Below are 20757 nucleotides of genomic sequence, written 5' to 3' on the forward strand. Positions count from 1 at the left end.
GTTGGAGTCACTGGGGGTTTTTTGTTTTGGTGGTTTGGGGTTTTTTTACATTTCCATTAAGGCCATTTAAAAATAGTAGTCTCGATATAGCAGGGATGGAAACATTTAATTAAAGTCAGACCTCACAGTCTTCATAAATTTAAAACATAGTTTGAGAAACCTCTTAAGGAAATGTGCCTTCTGCATTTACTAAAAATGAAGGTAACATCAAATAAAAAGCAAAACTAAACAAGAATAGGCAGAACATTTTACTTCTGTCAAACCTTAAATGTAAAGTATATTAAAAAACATGGTTTGGAAGTTCAGGAACAGGAATATAAACATGTGTTTTCTATCCCAGAAAAGAATTCATGCAGGTGTTACAGTATTTGATCATTCTCTACATCTACTGGTATGCAACATCAACTTAATGTTCTTAAATAGATACAGAGATACCATAAATTCATACAAGTACCAGGGTCTTCTGGCCTCAGTTATACTGTAGATCAAGAAAATCTGTTCTTTGGTAATTGGAGTAGGCTCATTTTCCAATCCAATGCAGGACTGTTAGGAGGCCATATCAGCCACTCTTTTCAGAAAACTACAACTCCTGTGGACATAGTCTGGGCTACCTTTGTCACAAGATAATAATATTAGAGGTGGTCTTAGAGGTATAAATGCAAAGAAGTTAAAGTTATTCATTCCTTGTGGCGGCTGTTTCAGGAAAAAAACATCCAAACTCTCTCCCCTTCTCTATTCATTGTTTAATCTAGGCAACATTTAGACTCATATGCAAAGGTATTTTGATAGATGGGAATGTACACATGCACACTTTCAGTTTAAATAAAGAGACCTGTATGGAGAATTGCAATTTAAAGTTAATGACTTGAAGGTATTCTTATAATAAAGTTTAAAGATTTAGTAAACTGGGACATTACAAATCCAAAAAAGCGTGTCTAGATATTTCATCTTCCCTTTTTCAACAAAGACTGACAGAATATACATATACAGTTTGACATTTTGATTTATCGAAAACAATTTTCACTTTGCTCAGTTTGCAAGTCCTATTGACTAAAATGTTGTATCATTCACAACAAAATATTTTCAGTAAGTGAAACAATAAGCAAAGAAAACCAAAACTAAGCTCAGAAGCTAAGTGGTTTAGAAAGCCTGGTAACATCTATGTGTGTGTAAGTGTGTCTATAATTTTTTTTATACATTATATATAGACACACACACACATATATACACACACACCTGCGCACATGCGCACACGCACACACACATATGTAACCTGCAGTGAAGATCAATCTATTTTCTAATAAGGAACAAAACACATTATTTAAAAATGTGGCTAATTTAACAAAACAGAGAAGAAACTGCTGCTATCAAAATATACAATTTGAATTGCAGACTAGAAGGCTAACAACATTAAAAAAATAGTTTTAAGCAAAACCCCTTTGCTTCTGAATAAGAACAGGTATCATCAACCTGCCATAGCATGAAGCATCCAAACAAGATTTTATAAAAAGTTTAAACTGTGACCCTTCTTCATTTGTAAAGTTCTTGACATATCACATAGTGCGAGCTCTGGTCTCCAAACTGGAGCCCCTTTCATTTTTTCTCAATCCGTACTTCAGGAAATAAATGGCAACTGAAGGATTCAGAATCTCAAGTGAGATTTGTGCTTTACCATATACCTGAAAAAAAATTAACAGAAGACAACATTACTACTCTTTTTGTATTTACAGGAATTTTACTCTCAGGAATAATATGCACAGACTTTGTTAAAACAAAATTCTTAGAGAATTAGCAAGTTGCCAAAAAGATGCAGTGTCTTATATGCCATGGAGCTCCGCATTATGCACCACATCTGTCCCAGTAAAAGACAGTCAGCTAAAACCTTTGAAGAAAATTCATGTTTTCCAAAGCATCACATGACTTCTACCATTGGAAGACTGTTGTGAAAGATAACTCTAGTTCATTCTGCGAATTCAGATATATAGTTTAGCTGAGACTTTTAAATAAGAAGCCACAGAATGTTTGATGCTTGGAATTTTGAAAATTCTGATAGGATTTTTCCTTTTGAAATTCAATCATTCAAGCAGTTTGCTGTGCAATCAACATGAGAAGATAAAATATTCAGGAAATGCATGGACTTCTCCCTTCCCTCAATATTTCTTCAACTGCTTCATGATAAGACAGTTTCTTCTCTACAACTTGAAAAAGGTATTGCAATGAGCTTCCTGTTCAGAGAGTGTTCTGAATCACAGAGAAGCAGAGTCAGAAACAATGCTGCTCTTCACAGAGCTGCTGGTGCTCCTCCATCCCTCCCTTCTCATGAAAGGCAGGGCTAAGTACTTAGAAGGCCCCTAAGCTACAGAAGAATCGCCAGTCCAAAACTCATTATGTGCCATATCTTTTTTGACTTCCTTCCTCTTCTACCCAGTGCTGTGGACTCAAGGGCATCAGGATAAAACATTACTTTGTGGTTCTTTATCTAAAGGTAGTTTCTCACCTTTTCTAGACTGTAATCTAGTGAGGTGGAGACAGAAAAGAGAAGAGCTTGTAAGCTCAGAACTGCAGTCCGAGGAGAGGGCTGGAGGAACAAAGGAAAACTCTACACCACCTAGCTTGTTCTCCATTCCTTTCCTTCTGCCTGAAGGCAGATGGGGAATCATGCTACTAACCAATGATTAATGGTAACTACCCTTCCTTTAAATCAATGCATATTACACTGTGAAGATTATTATTTATAGTCTGTAAGAAAATATAGTAGTATATATTTAACCATATCATTGCAGAAAATCTAAACAAGCAGTATTTTCAAGGTAAAACATTGCTCAGTTGTCTACATTGTATATAATGCCCTTGTTGCCATAACTCTTCATTCCCACCAAACATCATAAAAGCATGAGCATTAAGGACTTTCAGCAGGAAACATACCTGTCCAAAGTTTCCCAGAAGCGTAGAAATACTGGCCTGTCCAAGTGTCTTTTGTGGTAGCTTAGTTCTAACACTGTTACATCCCATTTCTGTACATTTGGATCCAGACGTACTTCATCATATTTGAGATGAAAAGCTTTAACTACAGGAAACAGGAAAACATTTAATGTACAAACATGATGACTTTACAGTGTTTAACTATTAGTCAAAAAGAATTTCCACCCCGCCCCTCTTTTTTCAGAAACAGAGCCTGAGAACAAAATTAATGAGTCCATCTCTCAAGAAAGTCAACTAGTTAATAAAGGGCACTGAGCTAAATATAGTCGTTGGTGGCCACTATCAGGTTTTCGTGCTATTACAGGTTTAAGTGAAAGGGCAGCCCCTATTTTTAGATGCATAGATTCTAGGAGAACAGCAGAAACTTAATGCCAATTCAAGCACATTTTCTTTGGGAAGCAAAGATGTTCTTTCTGAAAATCTTTGAACTGTCCAAGAATTTTAAAAAAGAAGCATTTCTGAGACCATTGAGAAGGAAGCCTGGCTATTTCCTGAAGGTCTGCATAGAAGACTTAGAGCAGAATGACAGTGTAACCCCCCAAATGCTACATGAAGCATTCTGAGAAATTTAGAATCATAGAATCATTTAGGTTGGAAAAGACCTTCAATATTGAGTCCATTTAGTAACTGCCAATTTCCCCTGATTTAGTACTCACTTAAAAATGGCAACATATTAACAGTTATTTTGCTCTTGGGAAATATTGTCACATGTGAATTATATAAAGCCTAAGCATTAACACAGTGAGTATTAAAATCTTCTGGCTTCCTTAGCCAAATCATAGTTTTGACATAATCCAGTGCAAAGTATTTAAGTCTTCTACAATTCCTATCTGGTAGCCAATTTGACGCAGTTTCTATTTTGGATATTATTGGAGAAGTAAAGCAGAAGCATTTGACCAGGCTTGTGGAACCCAGTTAATTTTAATGCCATGGTCGTATCTTTTCTGGTACCACACTCTTCATTTTTTCTTCCACAAAATCCACCTACAATTTCAGCTAAATGGCTAAAATGAATAAATAAATAAAGCAGTCCCCTTTTCCAGATACAGGTCAATCTATACAATGATATATCTAGGAGCTTTCTAGGAGATTGGTATCTGAAATTAGCTTTTTTTTTTTCAATTGACAAACTAAAGTAGTGGTCATCTGGCTTGTACCATTGCCAGATAAATTTCCAAGCTTTGTGAATGAAAAGTAAGAATACATATGCATCACCTTTGCTATACTAAGTTGCATGTTTTAAAATAACCACAGAGCAAGCAAATAAAGATACACAGAGTCTATGCGTTTACAGAAAACTTAATCAACACCTGACAGAATCTCTGAATTAAGGTTAAACGATACTGAGCAGAAGATAACTCACTTCTGAATCGGAAACAAATCAGTCTTAAAACTGCACGCTAATATGCTCTAGCAGCAAAACCTTTAAAATTGTATTAAAAATTAAATATTTGTTCATTGAAGTGACACCATTAAAAATTTCACCTCGAACATTCACTTGCAGATGCAAAAATAAGCTTGTTTACTACATGAACATTAAACACTCAGACCACGTGTAAATAAAACTAAGAACAATTTTAGAGACTCAAGCAGCAAAATTCTACATGATATAGCAATTGAACAAACAAAACCAATTTAACAGGCTCTGGTCCAATAAAAATTTTATTGAGGAATTCTTTATGGTAAGCTACCTGCTTGTTTTCCAGAGTGACAGTGATAAGTTTTGAATATTTGCTAATCACCACAGACCCAGTGACTTACATAAAGAAATGCAAACTGCAGATAAAACAACAAACTGTTGCAGATCCAAGAAGCGACATGTATGAAGAATATTGAAAACTATTAATATGGGCAAAGCAATAGCTTCAGGTAAAAGTAGACACATACAACCAGACTGACATTGCATGTGCTCTCTCCATTTACACTGTTTTCGTTTTGAGGAATGAGTGAAGTCATTAGGAAAAGCCCTAGAGATATTCTTATGAATAAAATATTTTAAAAATACCTCGGCTTGGAAAAACAGAATGCATTTCTAAAATTAAAAAAGGTCCATTTCAATTTATCTTTATGAGACAAGTAAGAACAGGTATCCTTCTTTGACTTGAAAAAGGTAAGAATTTGTACACCTTCAGACTGAACTACGCAGGCTACGATTTTGATCTTTTGGCATAGTGAAGACTTCAAAAATGTCAAAGCATGTCATAAAAATTTCTATGGCCCTCTATACATCTACATATTCATAATGTTAAAATTAATAGGAACTGGCATGCAACTACTAGCTAGACCTTAAATATTTAACAGCATTTTTCTTGGTTTTGCTTTTCACAATTTCCATTTTCTCTATATCTTCATTTTGAAGTGTTATTTTCTTCTTTCATTAGTCTCTTTTGTTAAACTCTCTCCTGTGGTGTATTTTTCTTTTACATTGGCTTTCAGGCTCTTTCACTCTCTCCCTGCTCATTCTCAATCCCCCCTTAAGCAACTCATTCTATTTTGTTGTTCACAGATACATCCTTAGCCTTGTGTCTGTTTTCTTTTTTTGCTCCTTACCAAACTAGCATTCTCTTACTGCCTTCTACCTCACATAACAAATATATGCACACATAAAAACTGATCAAACTTGTTTCCCCATCACACTGACTGGAAGACAACAGGCTGAACTAAGTCTTTTGGCTTGGTTTTCTGTTTTTTTTTTTCTGTGTGTGCGCATTGGCTTGGGTTGTGTTTTTTTTTTTTTGGGGGGGGGGGGGGGGGTGTTTTTTCTTTTTTTTTAAAACCTGTAGCTCAGAAACTACTGGACACTATAAAAAGGTCTATTTTCTAAGGCAGCTTTACAATGAAGCAACAGAGACCAGAAGCTGACAGTTGCTTAAATATTATCGCACACCTTACAGTCAGAAGAGTGAACTGTGTGAGAAAAGTGCAGTGGTGCAGTGGGTCTCAAAGCATACCAGGCATAATTGTGATAACTCAAAAAACCTCTTCAGATCTATACAGTGATAAAAACTAGCTCACAACTTAAAAGTATTTGTATCTTACTAAACTTCCAAGTTTTTGTCAGACACCAGATCATATTTGTAAACCTTTCTTAGTGAAATACTAGGTGATCAATCCTCTGTTCAAAGTAGTAATGAAATGTGAAGACAGCCTGTAAATCTGTTATCTATGAAGTGTTGTAATATACATTGCCTTTTCACCTCTTTTTAGAAGCTTGGAAAATAAATTTATACACTAACTATTTCTGAGCTTCTTGTAAAGATAACAGCTTTGAGAAGATTTCCATGAGATTCCACAGGTCAGAATAGAACAATTGCAGAAGGCACATAAGTATCTGCCATCTGTGCAAAGACCTAAGCCCCTGTCTTCTCAACCACCTGAGTCCAACAGCACTTTGGCAGTACTTTGCCATAAGCATAAACACCCCATAAAAAACCCCCAAACAGAATAACAAACCCCAAAACACTTAAAAACAAAACATAAAAAACCCTTACTTTTTGCAAAGATATCAACAGGTGATCCATCAGGCAAGAGCCAAGGCCAGCCTTTGAACTGCCAAGCAGGACCCTGGACAAACACTGCCACCACACGATCCCTACAAACACAGAAAGAGACAGACACGTTGATGGCCCAGAACATTTAAATTACGTGCTTTCTTAAACAGGCAATATACCTTAGCAGTTTCTTATTTTACTAACAGCAGTATAGCACATTGAACAACTACACCTCCAGCACAACTGCTTTTTCCTGTTAAGCAAAAAAAAAAAAAAAAAAAAAAAGTTATTTTTCTGGACTTCTAGCTCCATCCCTTTGCGATATGCAGCTCAGTTTCCCATGTTAGGTTCATAAGAAGTTGAACAGTGTTTATTTCTGGTCATTATTACTTTGCTTTTAAAAAGTGCTCCAACCTTTCAGAGATAATCTTCTATGAATAATGTAAACTGAGATGTATCAATTTAAAAGCCTTTATCCTGAATACAGTTAACTTCTATTCTAAAAATTTATTAGAAGAGACAGCTGCTAAATTTCTGCAAAGTGCATCATTTATTGTAAGGGTATGTAACCATTACCTGCAGTCTAAGAAAATAAATTTGTGATTAAGATGAAGCTTTTACATAAATAAAATGAAAAAACCCAACACATTTGAGAACAAATGACCTCCCACATATGGTCTATCTTTTTCTTGAATATTTACATCATCTAACTATGGTTCCTACCTACTACAACAAATAATTACCTCCCTAATCTAATCCCCAAATTTAACTCATTGTAAAGTCTACCAAATCCCAAATGGAAGAGATTAATCAAGGTGGAGTTTTGGGGGTCTTTTTTGTTTGTTTTTTTTAAAGGACAGACTAAAGCTTTGCCATTTAAAATGGCGTTACAGGTTTCGTAATGGCTAACAGTAAAAACCAAACCAAAAAAAACCAACCCCACAGCAGCAACATGTTAATTTCTAGATACTAATATCTGACTCCCCTTGGATAAAAACAAACTAAAAGAACCACCTCACTTCATCTCTTCGTTCAGAAGCACTTTAGGGCCATTTCAGATGGTTCATAAAGGTTTGATCATTAAACATTAAGTGCTATTTGATATTTAGAATTTCAAACCCACAGATTTCTGACTAGTTCAAGTTCTCAACAGAAAGAACAATTAATTTAGGAACAGAACTTTTTCAAAATATTCCTCTCCAATAAAATCTACTTTGGAAGTTACTAAACCACCAAAAATGTCATCGTGTGTGTCTAAAATCTTCACACTTATGAGGAAGAAATAAAATTTTTGCCTAATTCATTATGTCAAATAACAAAAATATGTTTCTCCAGAATTTTCCTGCTCAAAGAAAAGTATGTTTTCATAGCATCAAAAAATGGGCTACAGACAAATCAATCTTTCCAGCTTTTTCTTAGAAGGAAAAGCTACCTATGATTTCTTTTCCCCAACTGGGGCTCTCCCTTCAGAAGTAATCTTCCATCATTGAATCCAATTTAATGAATCTGGTTCAATACTGAAAACATAGTTCAGTCTTTACTGTCTGATGTGCTTGCTTTCTTTCTTAAACTATTAAAAAAGTTAGAATGTCAGATGCTGAAGGCCTGTGAACACATCTTGCCAACACACTCTCATTCAGAAAGCACAAAAGAAAGCAGGATTTTTCTCTCAGCTCATGATTCAGTGACTTGCACACTACACTATCACAAACCAGAAAATTAATATGAGTATTCCTATTTGAATTTCTGCAACATTTCTGGCAAACCTATAAAAATAAAATTAGTTGTGCTCCTCACACTGTTAGAATGTAGAGTGCTGTGATTTCTTAAGACTTTTTAAATAAGTTTAGTTTCATATTATTTTCACCTGCAGAAAAGACTCCTTCACAGTTAACAATCCAATCCATTCCTATATCTGTATCTTCACTTTTTAGTGAATTTAGTAGCATTTTATTGGTCCCCTCCAAATTCTGCATTCTCCTGGTTAAGAAATTTTGTAAAGGAGAAATCTGTTTTACCAGTCTTGTGGCATAAGTTTCAGAGGTTGGTCTACTACTCGATAAGGTACAGTAACGCTGACTGTAGTTCCCCCAGGCTGCATCTGATCCTTCCTTCTCTGTATTAGAGTTTCATTCTCTCGTTGACAGCCTTGTTTCTTCTTCTCATCTGATGGTACAAACCTTGGGGAATAAAAAAACATTCAGTAGACAAAAGCAATTTATTTGATATAATCAGCAGGAAAAGTAGCAACTTTATCAGAACGTTGCATTATTGGCAACAGTCACTGAAGCCATCTCATTTTCACTATGCCAAGTGTCTATCACTACTCATTCAGAACAGCAAAAAATATAAGAACAATATTTCATAAGCCCTTATGATAAAAACAGTTGTACTAAAAGGTCCTCTGCCTCTCAAAACTACAGCCTGACCTGTTCTCATACATTTGTGGCACTCCCTGCCAACCCTACCCAATCACTTGCAGATGAGGAGCCAGATCACAACCCGCTAAATGGCTATAACTCATTTTTAGTGATCAAGGGTAACGTGAGGAAGCTTGGGCACTAACAATTGCTTCCTGGAGCAAATTTTAGAGCTCTTGCTCTTGGAGCCATCAGAATTATATTTTTTGAAGAAAGCTGGGATTTTTGGTCAAAAGGTTTTTGAGTGAGGTTTTATTTTTTTGGATGACAGTGATTTTACATTATCAATGACTCATCTGGTTACTACGATGTATGATAAAACAACTCTATAATTTTTTTTCCTAAATGGCTTCTCTGACAGATTAAGTGCTCAGAAAATAAGGATGATGTGATCCTCATGTCTTATGTAATATCTGTATGACACAAATAAATGCTTAAGATGCAAAGCTCCCCAAATGAATTACAGATCTTTTGGTTTTTAAGTGGGGGCTGAAAAATAAACAAACATAACAATTCCATTTCAAGAGTCTCTTCTTTATGGCAATAATAAAATAACATACACAGAACAGTTCTCAAAATGGGCATCAGAAATGTGAGAGTAGTGTGAGCCTTTTTACTGATGAATCTCAGTGGGTTTCGTCAAAAGGAAAGATAACAAAATCATGTGTGTTATAGAACTAAAACTGTGTCACAGAAAGGTGAGCTGGTATGACGAGTAACACCTGCTAGGCCAGCAACAGAGCAGAGCTCAGACCCATGTTCTCCTAATATTCTATACAGAACCACCCAGCTGCACTACTAACACTGTTTGCCCTTACATTTCTTTTCTAAAACTTCTGATAAAAAGAAACACTGTTTCACTTAACTGCAAAAGTTCTCACCAGTATTGATGCTACGTTTTAAAAACATAGTACTCTACATAATTGTTAAGATTTCTCTTCATTATAGTACAGGTGAGGCTTTTTAAAAGTTTACTACATTTTTCAGGCAAGTTGTTTGCACCATTTCCATTTGTTCTCTTCAACCTATTTCTGTTTGAATACTAAAAACCAATTTGATTGTCCTTAAACAGGCAGACTGCACTTTCTATTGCTGGAAAAATAGAAAAAAGGAATGAAAAATGAAATATGAGGAAAAATTTATTATTCAGTCAACTTGAAAATACTAGTTTCTGCTAACATCTTATATCCAATGAGAAGATGGCATTTGGGGGGGGAACCTAACAAAAAACAAGTTTTAAGGCAGCACGTGGAAACTGTCAATAAACCTTCAAGCAAAACTATTTTACTTTGCTAACATAAATAAACAGATGAAGCCCCCCTATACTCTTTATGATTTAACAGTATTTCAAAACCAGAAAGTCACAATGAATTTCTGAAGTGTGCGTCCAAACACATACAACTGCAACGGAAAATTAAAAAACCCAAAACTGCAAAAGACTATGAATTGTGCATTAAAGTTGACTAGTATTGCAAATACAGAAAAAGCATTACAGATGTTAAATGATAAGCTACAAATTAAATTATACTTATCTGTCTAGTACATGTAAGACACCACCATTCTAAAGAAAATACAGACAGAAAAGCTATACAGGATACACTGGGAAAAAGTACACTTAGGCCGCCTAGAATATTATAAAAAAAGTTAAGACAGTAATTTCACCAATAATTGAAGTAATTACAAACCAGTTAATATCAACACATATTTTATCTACCACAACCGACTGACACATACAATTGCGTGCTACACACAGAAGCATTCAACACAGTTCTACTTTGGAAAAAGCTACTAAACTTGACATCAGAATTAAATATTTCTAGTCAAGTCGTTAATTTAAAAACTCAAAAGTGAGGTACAACTTTAATAATGAGCATACCTAATGGCCTGTCCTGCCAACATGTTGCAGGTTTGGCTTTGCCAATACTAACTGATAGGAAACTGTATTTTATAACTTAAAATAAGGATTTGCTTGGTGGTCTTGAGCTTTTAAGAACACCATTCATGAGTCTCTCCTCACCCATCAGAATTAAGGAATCTCAGCTGGAAAGATGGAAATACATTTTTTTTTGGTTTGCCTTTTTAAAATAATTTTAAAAAATTACAAAAAAATCCTCCTCAAATATCTTTTACCCAAGTGACAAGGTCTATATGAAAAGCCAGGATCACCTAAAAAGGTGGAGTGCTTGAAAAGAATTTCTTTATTACATGTCCCATGCACTAAATGAGAACAAACTCTTACAGAATATGTAAATAAAATCCAGCCATACGTACATTACAGTGATAATCAAATATTCATATGAACAGCAATCTAAAAGGTCACATTTTCCATTTAATTTGTAATGTGAGGAAGGAAACATATTTTAAATGGAAACAGGAAACCTAGCCACCCCAGGCCAAATTAGACAAGAAGCAATATTGCTATTCTACAGTCTAACAATTTCACCACTGCATCCAAGACCCCTCAAATTTGGCTGGAACAGGCATTCTCAATTCTACTTCTAGCTTTAAATGTTTCTGTGTTTAAGAATTCATTTCAACACTAGTTAATTGACAGTTTCTCTCCATTTAGGCTAGAAACTGCGTTAACAGCCATCAAGGCACCATTCGGTTGTGCCTCAGTTACGCATCTTCTAGACAACAGCTTCAGTTTTATTTACTGTAAAAATCTGAACATTTTTGAACACATTTCTCCAAGAGAGAACACAAAATATCTTATCTGAATTTTCCAAAGAAAAAAATATCAATGAGCAGATTCACACGGAACAGTAGAGAAGATAACTGTCATAAAGAAAGCACTGAAGGAAAGGCTTACATATATGTACACAGAGTACAGGAATAAATGACAGCTTACAGAAAGTTTATGAAATATATGCTTGCATTTCCGGGAACCATTGATTCAGTAAGTATAATAAAAGCCATGTGCTCAAGAATTGAGAATCAGTAGAAATTACTGTATGATTACAGATATAATTATGGCTTACTCCCTTGCTACCTGGACATAAAAGATAAGCATAAGAAATCTAAGTATTAAAGAAATCACCAAAACCCCCATCTTCTCTTGGGAATTATTTGCCACAATGCTATAGACAGTGGCTTAACTACACATTTGTACTTGACACCTTTTTAATCATCCAACACACTAGAAATCTGTTCTGAAACCTGACTGTGCCAGAGCTGACATTTTTTTGTTGCTTCTCCAGATTACTATTCCCTAGTAAAAAAAAATAATTAAAAAAATCTGTATCTACTTAGAATCCATTTTTATACCCCTACTAGGAAATTAATAGCACTCCATTCTCTTGCTGTTAATTGCCAAAATCATTATCCACACAAAAACCGGTGCACACTCATTTTACAAAGACAGCAGGTCCCTGTCCCAAGGTGACAGGCAAGCGACTGAACAAGATCAAATGATGGGAGGTAACTGGTAAGGTACTATCCACTGAACTGCCAGAGCTGCTCATGTCTAAGCTCTAAACTCATATCAATTGCTAGCATTAACTTTAAAACACTTTTACTGAGGTCAGGTCAGTACTTTCTGGCCCCCAACTCAGGCATACTGAAAAATGCATGGACAGAGAATAAGGCAACTCCAATGCAGGACAGTAACTGAGATCATTGTAATATACATTTGATTGTGTTTAGAATTGGAGACTTATTTTTACAACCCTCTCAATATTTTTGTTAGATTACAATATCACCTGTTTTTGCAAGAGAACAAAGCTTTTTTTTTTTGTAATACATTATCCCTGAATCTTTCAGATAGTTTGCTTGATATCAAAGCTGGATAAATCCCAGTGAGTTGCCTGGTCACATATGGTGAAACACATAATGAGTAAAAGCATCATCATAATAAAAATACATAATCATAATCTAATCATTTACATTTGCCTGATGTAATTCCTGCCTTGCTTTTGTTCCATGTAAAGCAGAAGCATTGCCTGTGAAACGCCTAGCTTCAGATATTCTCTAATACTTAGTCTGGAAAGCCAGATTTTACACAATAATTATGATATTCAGTGTTGCATTCAAATATTGACTAAGAATAAAGTGTATTATATGAAATATTTTTTAAGAAGCTTCACAGTATACCATGAAGTATTGCAGTTCTGATTTTAATTGAAATGATATCTTTTTAGTATTTTAGAAACTCTTCTTTTTTATCTTATACTTGAATCCTTAGAAAAATAACTTTCAAAAAAAGGTTATCAAGAATATTTGCATATTATACAGCATATGAATTATATATATTACAATTATATACAGAAATGTCCCCCTACAAAAACTAAGTTGCAACAAATACACCCAACAGACAAATCAGATATCTTAAAAAATAAAAATCTTAAACCAGTAATATGCTTCTGGTTTATCATTATATATGATTCTACTCATGATAGCATTCCTGCTTTCCCCATTCTCTACTTCAAAAGAGAGCATAACATTAGTGATGAATTAAAGATGCTAAGCATCATATAAATCTCAGCCAAATTTGGCAAGAAAAATAACACCAACATACTACGAAGCTATGAAAAGCCTTACTAAAAACGTTGGTATAATGAGTAAGTTTCAGTCCTTGACAATTGAATTTAATGCCTACCATAGTACTGGATTAAGACTATCCTGTTTATTTTACAACAAACAACCTAAAATACATGTCAATGATACCACAATTACTTTTTCTCACATCCAAAGTGACAATGCATTGCAGTCCAGTTATAAAAAAAACAAAACCAAAACATCCAGCACCCTAGAAAAAAACTATCCTAGAAGACAGGAATTCCCAGCTATGACTGTAAGTTTTGATTTTAAGTGGTTTGATCTCCCATTACAATTACAGCTTTGTGCCTTGTTTTGTTTAAAGAAAGATTTAAATGGAGGGAATAGCAAAAGTTGGTTTTATTTATGAAACCCAAATATTCATTCTTTATTATCACACACTTCATAGAACCGTGCTGCCTCAGGTATCAGGCATTGAAGAAAGCTGCCCTGTAAACAGCCTGAGTATCACAGCTTCCATACCCTAACAGTCCTGGGGGCCTCATTCTCCCAGGGTTCTCCTACATTTCTTAGCAGTCTCCCCTGCAACGGCTCTTACTCTTCCAGCTCCAAAAGTCCCTTCTCCTTGTGCTATCATTGATGTACTCTGATGGCTAATACAAGCAGACTGATTACCTCTAGAAATACAAGAAATTCAAGTCTACCTGCACCTTCCTCAACAGGGGTAAAGGAGGGAGTATTAATTTGGATGTCTTTTCTATCTGGACATATTTCTTTATTCCAAAACTTGTGGCAATGACATGTGTCTTCCAAATCTCTACTCTTCTGTCAATTTTAGCTGAAAGTGGGGAATGAGTTAAAGGTAGCAGTGACTTAGAGGCAGAAATTAGGTAAGTCTTCTTTCCTTGGAAAACCATCACATATCTATCAATCACACTCTACATAAAGGCTAATTCTACACTCTGCATACCTGAACAGTAAAAACAAACCCTGCAGCCATTCCTAAACAAACTACTTGCATAAATTTGAATGCAAAAAACAAAAAAACAAAAAAAAACAAAACAAAAAAACAAACCAAAAAAAACCCAACAGGCCAGGTGGCGTATTTTCTAGAAGCATGCTAGAACTGTCACGGCTAAATTAATATTTTGCTCTTCTAAATTCTGCTATTGCACTTCTGATTCATTAACATACCTTGCTTCTTCAGTTTGTCTTTCACACTTGTTAATTACATCAGTGTCCTCCTTTCAACCCTTAAACATAATTTCATTTTTTCTTGGATCGTGTTCTTTGCGCTCCAACGATCAGCATCCTCTTGGGGCAGATCTCGAGAAGTTAACTGTAGCTCTACCCCAGTGGAGCTGAAAACAGTACAAGCCTCCTAGCACATACATACTTAGACATGACATATTGGTGCTTTATTCCATTATAGGTATTCCTGTACCAGAAAGTCACAAATTACATAGACGTAAAATCCAGGGCTTGTAGTGGTGAAATTTTTTCTTAAACAAAAAACCCCCACATAAACAAGCAATACTCTCTGTCAACACAATTCTATCAGTCCAGTTACTGTTTGCACATTAAGCTATAACGTTAAAAGCCAGCCTTATCTCTGATTAAATATTTCGGAAGAGCCACCAAGAGTCCAATACGCTTACTGGATCTTTGATGATATATGGCAGTAGTCTAGGAACTAGAAATAGCTGGAGATCAGAAGGCATCTGGTATCACACAGCAGTTTTAAAAAATTCTAGGGCAACTCCAGTGAAAGCTGTAGCACCACAGTAAGGACAGCCTATTTTTGAAGAAAAGCAGTGTATAGTCTCATAAAGGACAAGCAAAACGCTGAGGTGGAAGAAAGAAGAGCTCCCCCTTTTTTCAACACACCATTGCAGACCATCTATAACAGTGTATTTCTCTGTGAAAAAGACTGCCTGTTTCAGAAAAATTAACTGGTATTAACCGATAGGCAACTCTAAATACCATGATCTGTTGGACAAGCAGAAAGGTGGGGTTTTGGGTGGTTTGTTTTTTGGGGGTTATTTTTGTTTTACCATAACAGTGAATTTTACCTTACCACAAAGAAAGTAATTTGTAATGTTGATTGCATTCAGCCATAATGAATTAAACCTTAGAATCAGATGTGTGATGCAATAAACAAGTTTTAGCAACTCATTAATTCCCTGAATGAATTTGCATCAATACTTAATGACAATGCTTTATTCTTATTTTTGTTATATGTGAACTTTAAAAGAATTCTTTATTTACACAACCAGCTGACCTGCTCAGCTGATACGGTCATTTATTTAGATAGAACAGAGGCCACCCTCCGCTCACCTTCCCCTTTACAGTAACTGTGGTTGTTTCCCCGAAATCTTTTCTGAGCTCCATGAGCACAATGCCCTTGCTCATCTTCTCTAAGTCTTCTTCCATTGTAAGGGTTCATTGATCAGTTGCACAGGTGTGCATGTATGTTATGTAAAAGAAAACCACTATAGACATTAGAAACGGTACTGTAAGACTTTCTTATCAATCTGCCTATTTGGCCCACAGGTCACAACTGTGCAAAAGCTCTGAAAAGAAGTTTTCGCTTTTTTCCTGCTATTCAAGAGGCATTGATTTCTTTTATACTCTGGTTTGTAAAACTAGCTTATCGTGAGACAGTAGATACTCCCTCTTGCTTAATTACTAGATTGGTACCAGTACACCTTCGTATCTGAAACCAGTTTTTTTATACAGCATGTTCTAATCAGCTACTTACTTCAGATCTTGCAGAAGGTCCTTTGCATTAAGCATCGTTATTAAAGAGGTCGTGGCTGCTGGAATAATGATTATGGGAGTTCGAGACCCTGGAGAGATAATACAGTCACATTTGCCTGTTGGTTTTTTTTGTTGTTGTTGTGGTTTTTGTTGTTTCCCCTCCCGCCACCTTTTTCATTAAAGGAACTGCACATAAAATGAAAACTCTTGCTTAACAGATCAAAATCATGGAAAAATATTCAAGGAAAATTGTAGTCAATCTTTTCTAAACTGAGGTTTTTGTTCACCAAAAAAAGCGTACCCCTGTATCAGGACTCTCTAAATATGGGTAGGACCCATATTTAGCAAAACAATGCTGTCTGCATTCCACTGCTTGTTTATATTATTGCTTGTGGTTCCAGCAAAAGATAGAGTGGGCACAATTCACACAAAAATGAAAAGGATCATGTAACTAAAATCGACTTGCCTTTTTTCTGGTTTGGAGGTGGTCTTGCTTGAGAAACTGAGAAAAAACAGAAAATATGGCAGAATGACTAAAACATAAATACAAACATCATTGTAAGGCAACATTTCAATGTTTTTAGTTGCAGGAGTGAACAAAGAAGAGTCACACTATCGTCATTAGATCATTTTCACAGATGCAATACACGAAGTTGAAGAAGCAATTTATAATTTGGGTCTCAGTATTCAGAAGACAAACAGCTTTTGACTGTCTGAAACTTGTTAGGACATGAGTCAATCTCTCCTAATTTTACTTAAACTAGTCATCCCTCTCCATCCTCCTCAAAAGGTCGGCGCACTATAGCATTGACAAAAATTGTCAGCAATCTTGAAAAAAACTGCTTGTAGATCTTAAGTTCAATTGGGCTGAACCAACAGGAAGACTGTTGCATAACAAACTAACCTTTACAGACCCTCACCTTTTCATTAATAGTTATTACTGTACATGGTATCTGTAGGATTTAGCTATCCTTAACACATACAGAACTCTCAACAATCAAAATCTGAATTTAAGGCTTACTCCAGTTAATTTTTGATTGCAGTTTGAGTTACATAGCCTCTTTGGGTGCCAGAAACAGTGAAACTTGACAGATACGGTAGCACTCAAGAAAAAAACAACAACAACAAAAAAAAACACCAGAAAAACCCCACCAAACAAAAAAAAAAACAACCCCAAACCACCAAACAAAAAAACCCCACACAAAGAAAAAAATACTGGCCAGACAGAAAACAAAGAATTCCCCCTACCCCCTCCAATAAAATGTTTCCATTTCAGTCTTCCAAGTTGTGACTTCCTCAATATGGGAGATAATTCAGTCCGAAGTTGGAAAAACATGTTTCTTCACTTTGGTGCTATTACTGAATAACCTGGCTTCCTCCAAATAGACATTTTATAGTTCAGTTTTCAGGAGTCCTAGCTTAAGGAAAGAACTGTTGTGCCTGATAATTATCATCACATGTGTTTATCCTAATTCACAAAATCAGAAAATGGTGAGTACTAGAAAGATTGATGCAGACTAACTCAAGTCTCAACTGCTACTATGCACAACAAATTTCATTAATTGACTTCCAATTTCATAGCACCAACTGGTTCATGTTTATTTAAGACCAACTGTTTCAGAAACTTCCTAGAACAGTATATTCACAACACATAGTTGCCATTGTTGAAAAATTGAGACCATATCCTTAATTATCTTTTCCTGACAGTGTCAAATGCACAGATATAATTGGCAACACTATATTGAACTACATGAATTTTACCTACCCAGTGATTTTTTTCTTTCTTTTTTTTTTTTTAAATCTACATATCTCCTTAATGTAAAAATGTTCCTGAAATACATGGCAACATTAGCTGGTTCCTCCCCTCCCCACCCCAAGTGAGGGAATGGGGAGCATCTTTAAGAAATTTGATAGCTGTACCAAGCCAGGTTAGTAGAAAAGTTGGTACTGCAGAAAGATGCAGAAAAAAAACCCCTTAAATTAAAAGCACATCTCAAATATTTTTTCAAATCAGTATTGTACAACTGTTTTGTCCAATTCAACTAACGCTTATATGCACAGCAGCAGCATCCTGGAAATTGCACATTTTAAATACTTTGACTGCTAAGAACAGAGCAACTGATTTTTTTGAAAGTTCCAAACCCCAAAATATCCTAGAACAGGCAGAAAGAGAAATCTTCTTTTTTTTTTTTAACGAAGCAGCATATACTTTTTTCACACTATACCTCTCTTCAGTTTACAATATAGAGGCAACATAATGGATTAGATTGGTCTTAGAGAACTACAGTATCAGTATAACCTACACAATGTACAAAAAATACACTTCTGACAGTTAATGTCCATGAAGTCACAGCTAGCAATAGGGACCTGTGACAACTCAGACTTCTATTCTTGCCACTACTACCCTCTCCATACTGCTGTCTGTCAACTCCATTTGCATTATTATGCTTAATAGGGCTAGTGAGATAAGTATGACAGGTAGCATGACCTTTCTAGTACCAAAAAAAAACCCAGAAGAATCTGTGCACAACAGCATTTAGGTGTGCTGAGAATATTCAGTATTAGAATAGATTTTTGGGGAAGAATCATTTTTACAATATTAAGTCTTAGCATTAAATCCTACTAATAAATCTCAAGGAATTCGCAAGGCACACGCTGAAAGCATATAGTAGTCTCCACAAGAATATACAGTACTCCAGCACTACTTCTAGAAAAAGTCAATTAATTTTAAAAGGTAGCTTTTTTTTTTTTCCAAAAAACTCCGTAATGTCTGCTTTCCAATACCTTCATAACAACTATAACCATCATCTTGTTCTTACATAACACTTTTCACTTGAGACTTACATTCATCAAACCAGAAATTCTCTTAGTACATAAACCAGGTGCAGATATGCACATAGCTGTTTGGAAACACTGATCCTCTCATACACTGTCTGTATTCTTACACTCTTTTAAAAACTCTAAGTGTTTCTCATTAAAACAAAACAAAGTACCTGTATCATTCTGTCTTTGAATCTCAATTTGAGATTCAATCTGACATAGAAAATTGACTTGGTAGCTAAAGTCTACTAACTGGGAATTAAAAAGCCAGTTGAAGATTCTGGCCCCATTACAAATACCTAATGTGCCAAGAAGTGTGAAGAAGTAATGATAACACATTCAGAGAAAGACTTATTTCTGATATATTCATAATAGAAGTAATAATATATCTCTTCTTGAGATTAGCTTTTCTATTTAGGTTGTTTCTCCCTGGAGTATTAACCAGCTCTTATTATGGATTTGAGCTGGCATTTGTGAACTACCAAGTCAACAACCAAGAAGTTCGTCACATTTTAATTTCACTAGCGCATCATTTCAACGGGCTAACTGTGCAACACACTGAAGAGAATGAACCCAAGCCCTATGGTATAACATTAACCAAAAAGTTATGTGTTACTTCCAATACATATGCAGTTAAAGGCCACAAATAAACAAGTCCCACTTCATTCTTCAGCTAACTAAAGTTTTAAATAGTACTTCTTTGAAACTCATACTTATTTGTAGCAGAAGTACAAATGATAGTAGGCTACCTTACCTGGTCGTGGTACAGGCTGTGCTGCTGGAGTTTGTGTTTTTCGAGCAGAAGCACCTTCCTTTTAAAAGACAGAAGAGGTAACATTAATAGCTGGCCTTCTTGTCAGGTACACGGGTTTTTTAAATGAACACAGAGGTACAGAGGGTATCATGAAAATGAGGCCAACACATTTCCATTAAAGAGGAGAAAGAAAATAGTGAAAATATTCAAAACTTTACAGATTCTTTTTCAGACTTGGTGAGGACAGACAACCTCGTAAGCTTTTACAGGTTTACATTTTAACCATCAAATGCCAATCAAACTTTTTTCTATATTCAAAGAAACCTTTTCTATTTATAGTATTGTTTCATTTTACCTATGATCACTTTCACCAAGGGTTAGTAACATAAATGTAAGCAATTGGCTACAGAAATTTCAAAACAACATCTGCTTACGCTCTGGATGGAAAACTAGGACCAAGAAACTGCAATGCATTCCTGCCTTGAAGAGTTTTAGTGCCCAGAAATAGCACACTCATGATAATTAGTTCTGCTCATGCCTTATCCAATTACCTTAATGTAACAACAAAAGACATGCACTACTATTTATTCTTGTTAACTCTGCAGAGTCAACACACCAGGTAAGAGAACAGTGAGGTCACATGTCTGGTCCCAAAGCAACAAGGAATTCCTGCAAGAACAAATTCTGTTCTCAGTTACTGCTGTGAAACCTCACTGAACAAAACATGTATTACTAACAATCTTACTAACACCGAAAAAAAAAGGCTAATATATTCCAGCCACTTCAGTTTGCAAGGCTGACAGAAAACCTTTTAACACGAAACCATGAATTCTATCTAAAAGTTACTTAAATGCTATATGAAGCATATCCTAAAACTGTGAGACACTCAGAAAGTTCAGAAACCACTCTGGGAAAAACCTGTTGGAAAGGACTCCAATACGGCATTATCACATTTGTACGTCCATGCGTAAATAACAATATGTTTTGTAATTCAAAATAAAAAAGCTAATGAGCAGGGGACTACACACAAGCA

The 20757-nt window shown here is 35.4% G+C and overlaps 1 protein-coding gene across 1 annotated transcript in view; it reads right to left on the reverse strand.

Moving 5' to 3' along the window:
• Nucleotides 1-233: 233 nt before the first annotated feature.
• CDC73 (cell division cycle 73) overlaps nt 234-20757 on the reverse strand; it is a 130241-nt gene continuing 109717 nt past the window's right edge. Inside the window, exons 11-17 of the mRNA XM_075038896.1 lie at nt 19725-19782; nt 16617-16652; nt 16152-16239; nt 8492-8653; nt 6474-6574; nt 2926-3067; nt 234-1679 (exon numbers count right to left, since the gene is read on the reverse strand). Coding sequence (XP_074894997.1) covers nt 1643-1679; nt 2926-3067; nt 6474-6574; nt 8492-8653; nt 16152-16239; nt 16617-16652; nt 19725-19782 — 624 coding nt within the window. The 3' untranslated portion in view covers nt 234-1642. The remainder of the gene's footprint in view (nt 1680-2925; nt 3068-6473; nt 6575-8491; nt 8654-16151; nt 16240-16616; nt 16653-19724; nt 19783-20757) is intronic.

Source organism: Buteo buteo, chromosome 10 (genome assembly GCF_964188355.1).
Source record: "Buteo buteo chromosome 10, bButBut1.hap1.1, whole genome shotgun sequence".
In the NCBI taxonomy this organism is placed as follows: domain Eukaryota; kingdom Metazoa; phylum Chordata; class Aves; order Accipitriformes; family Accipitridae; genus Buteo; species Buteo buteo.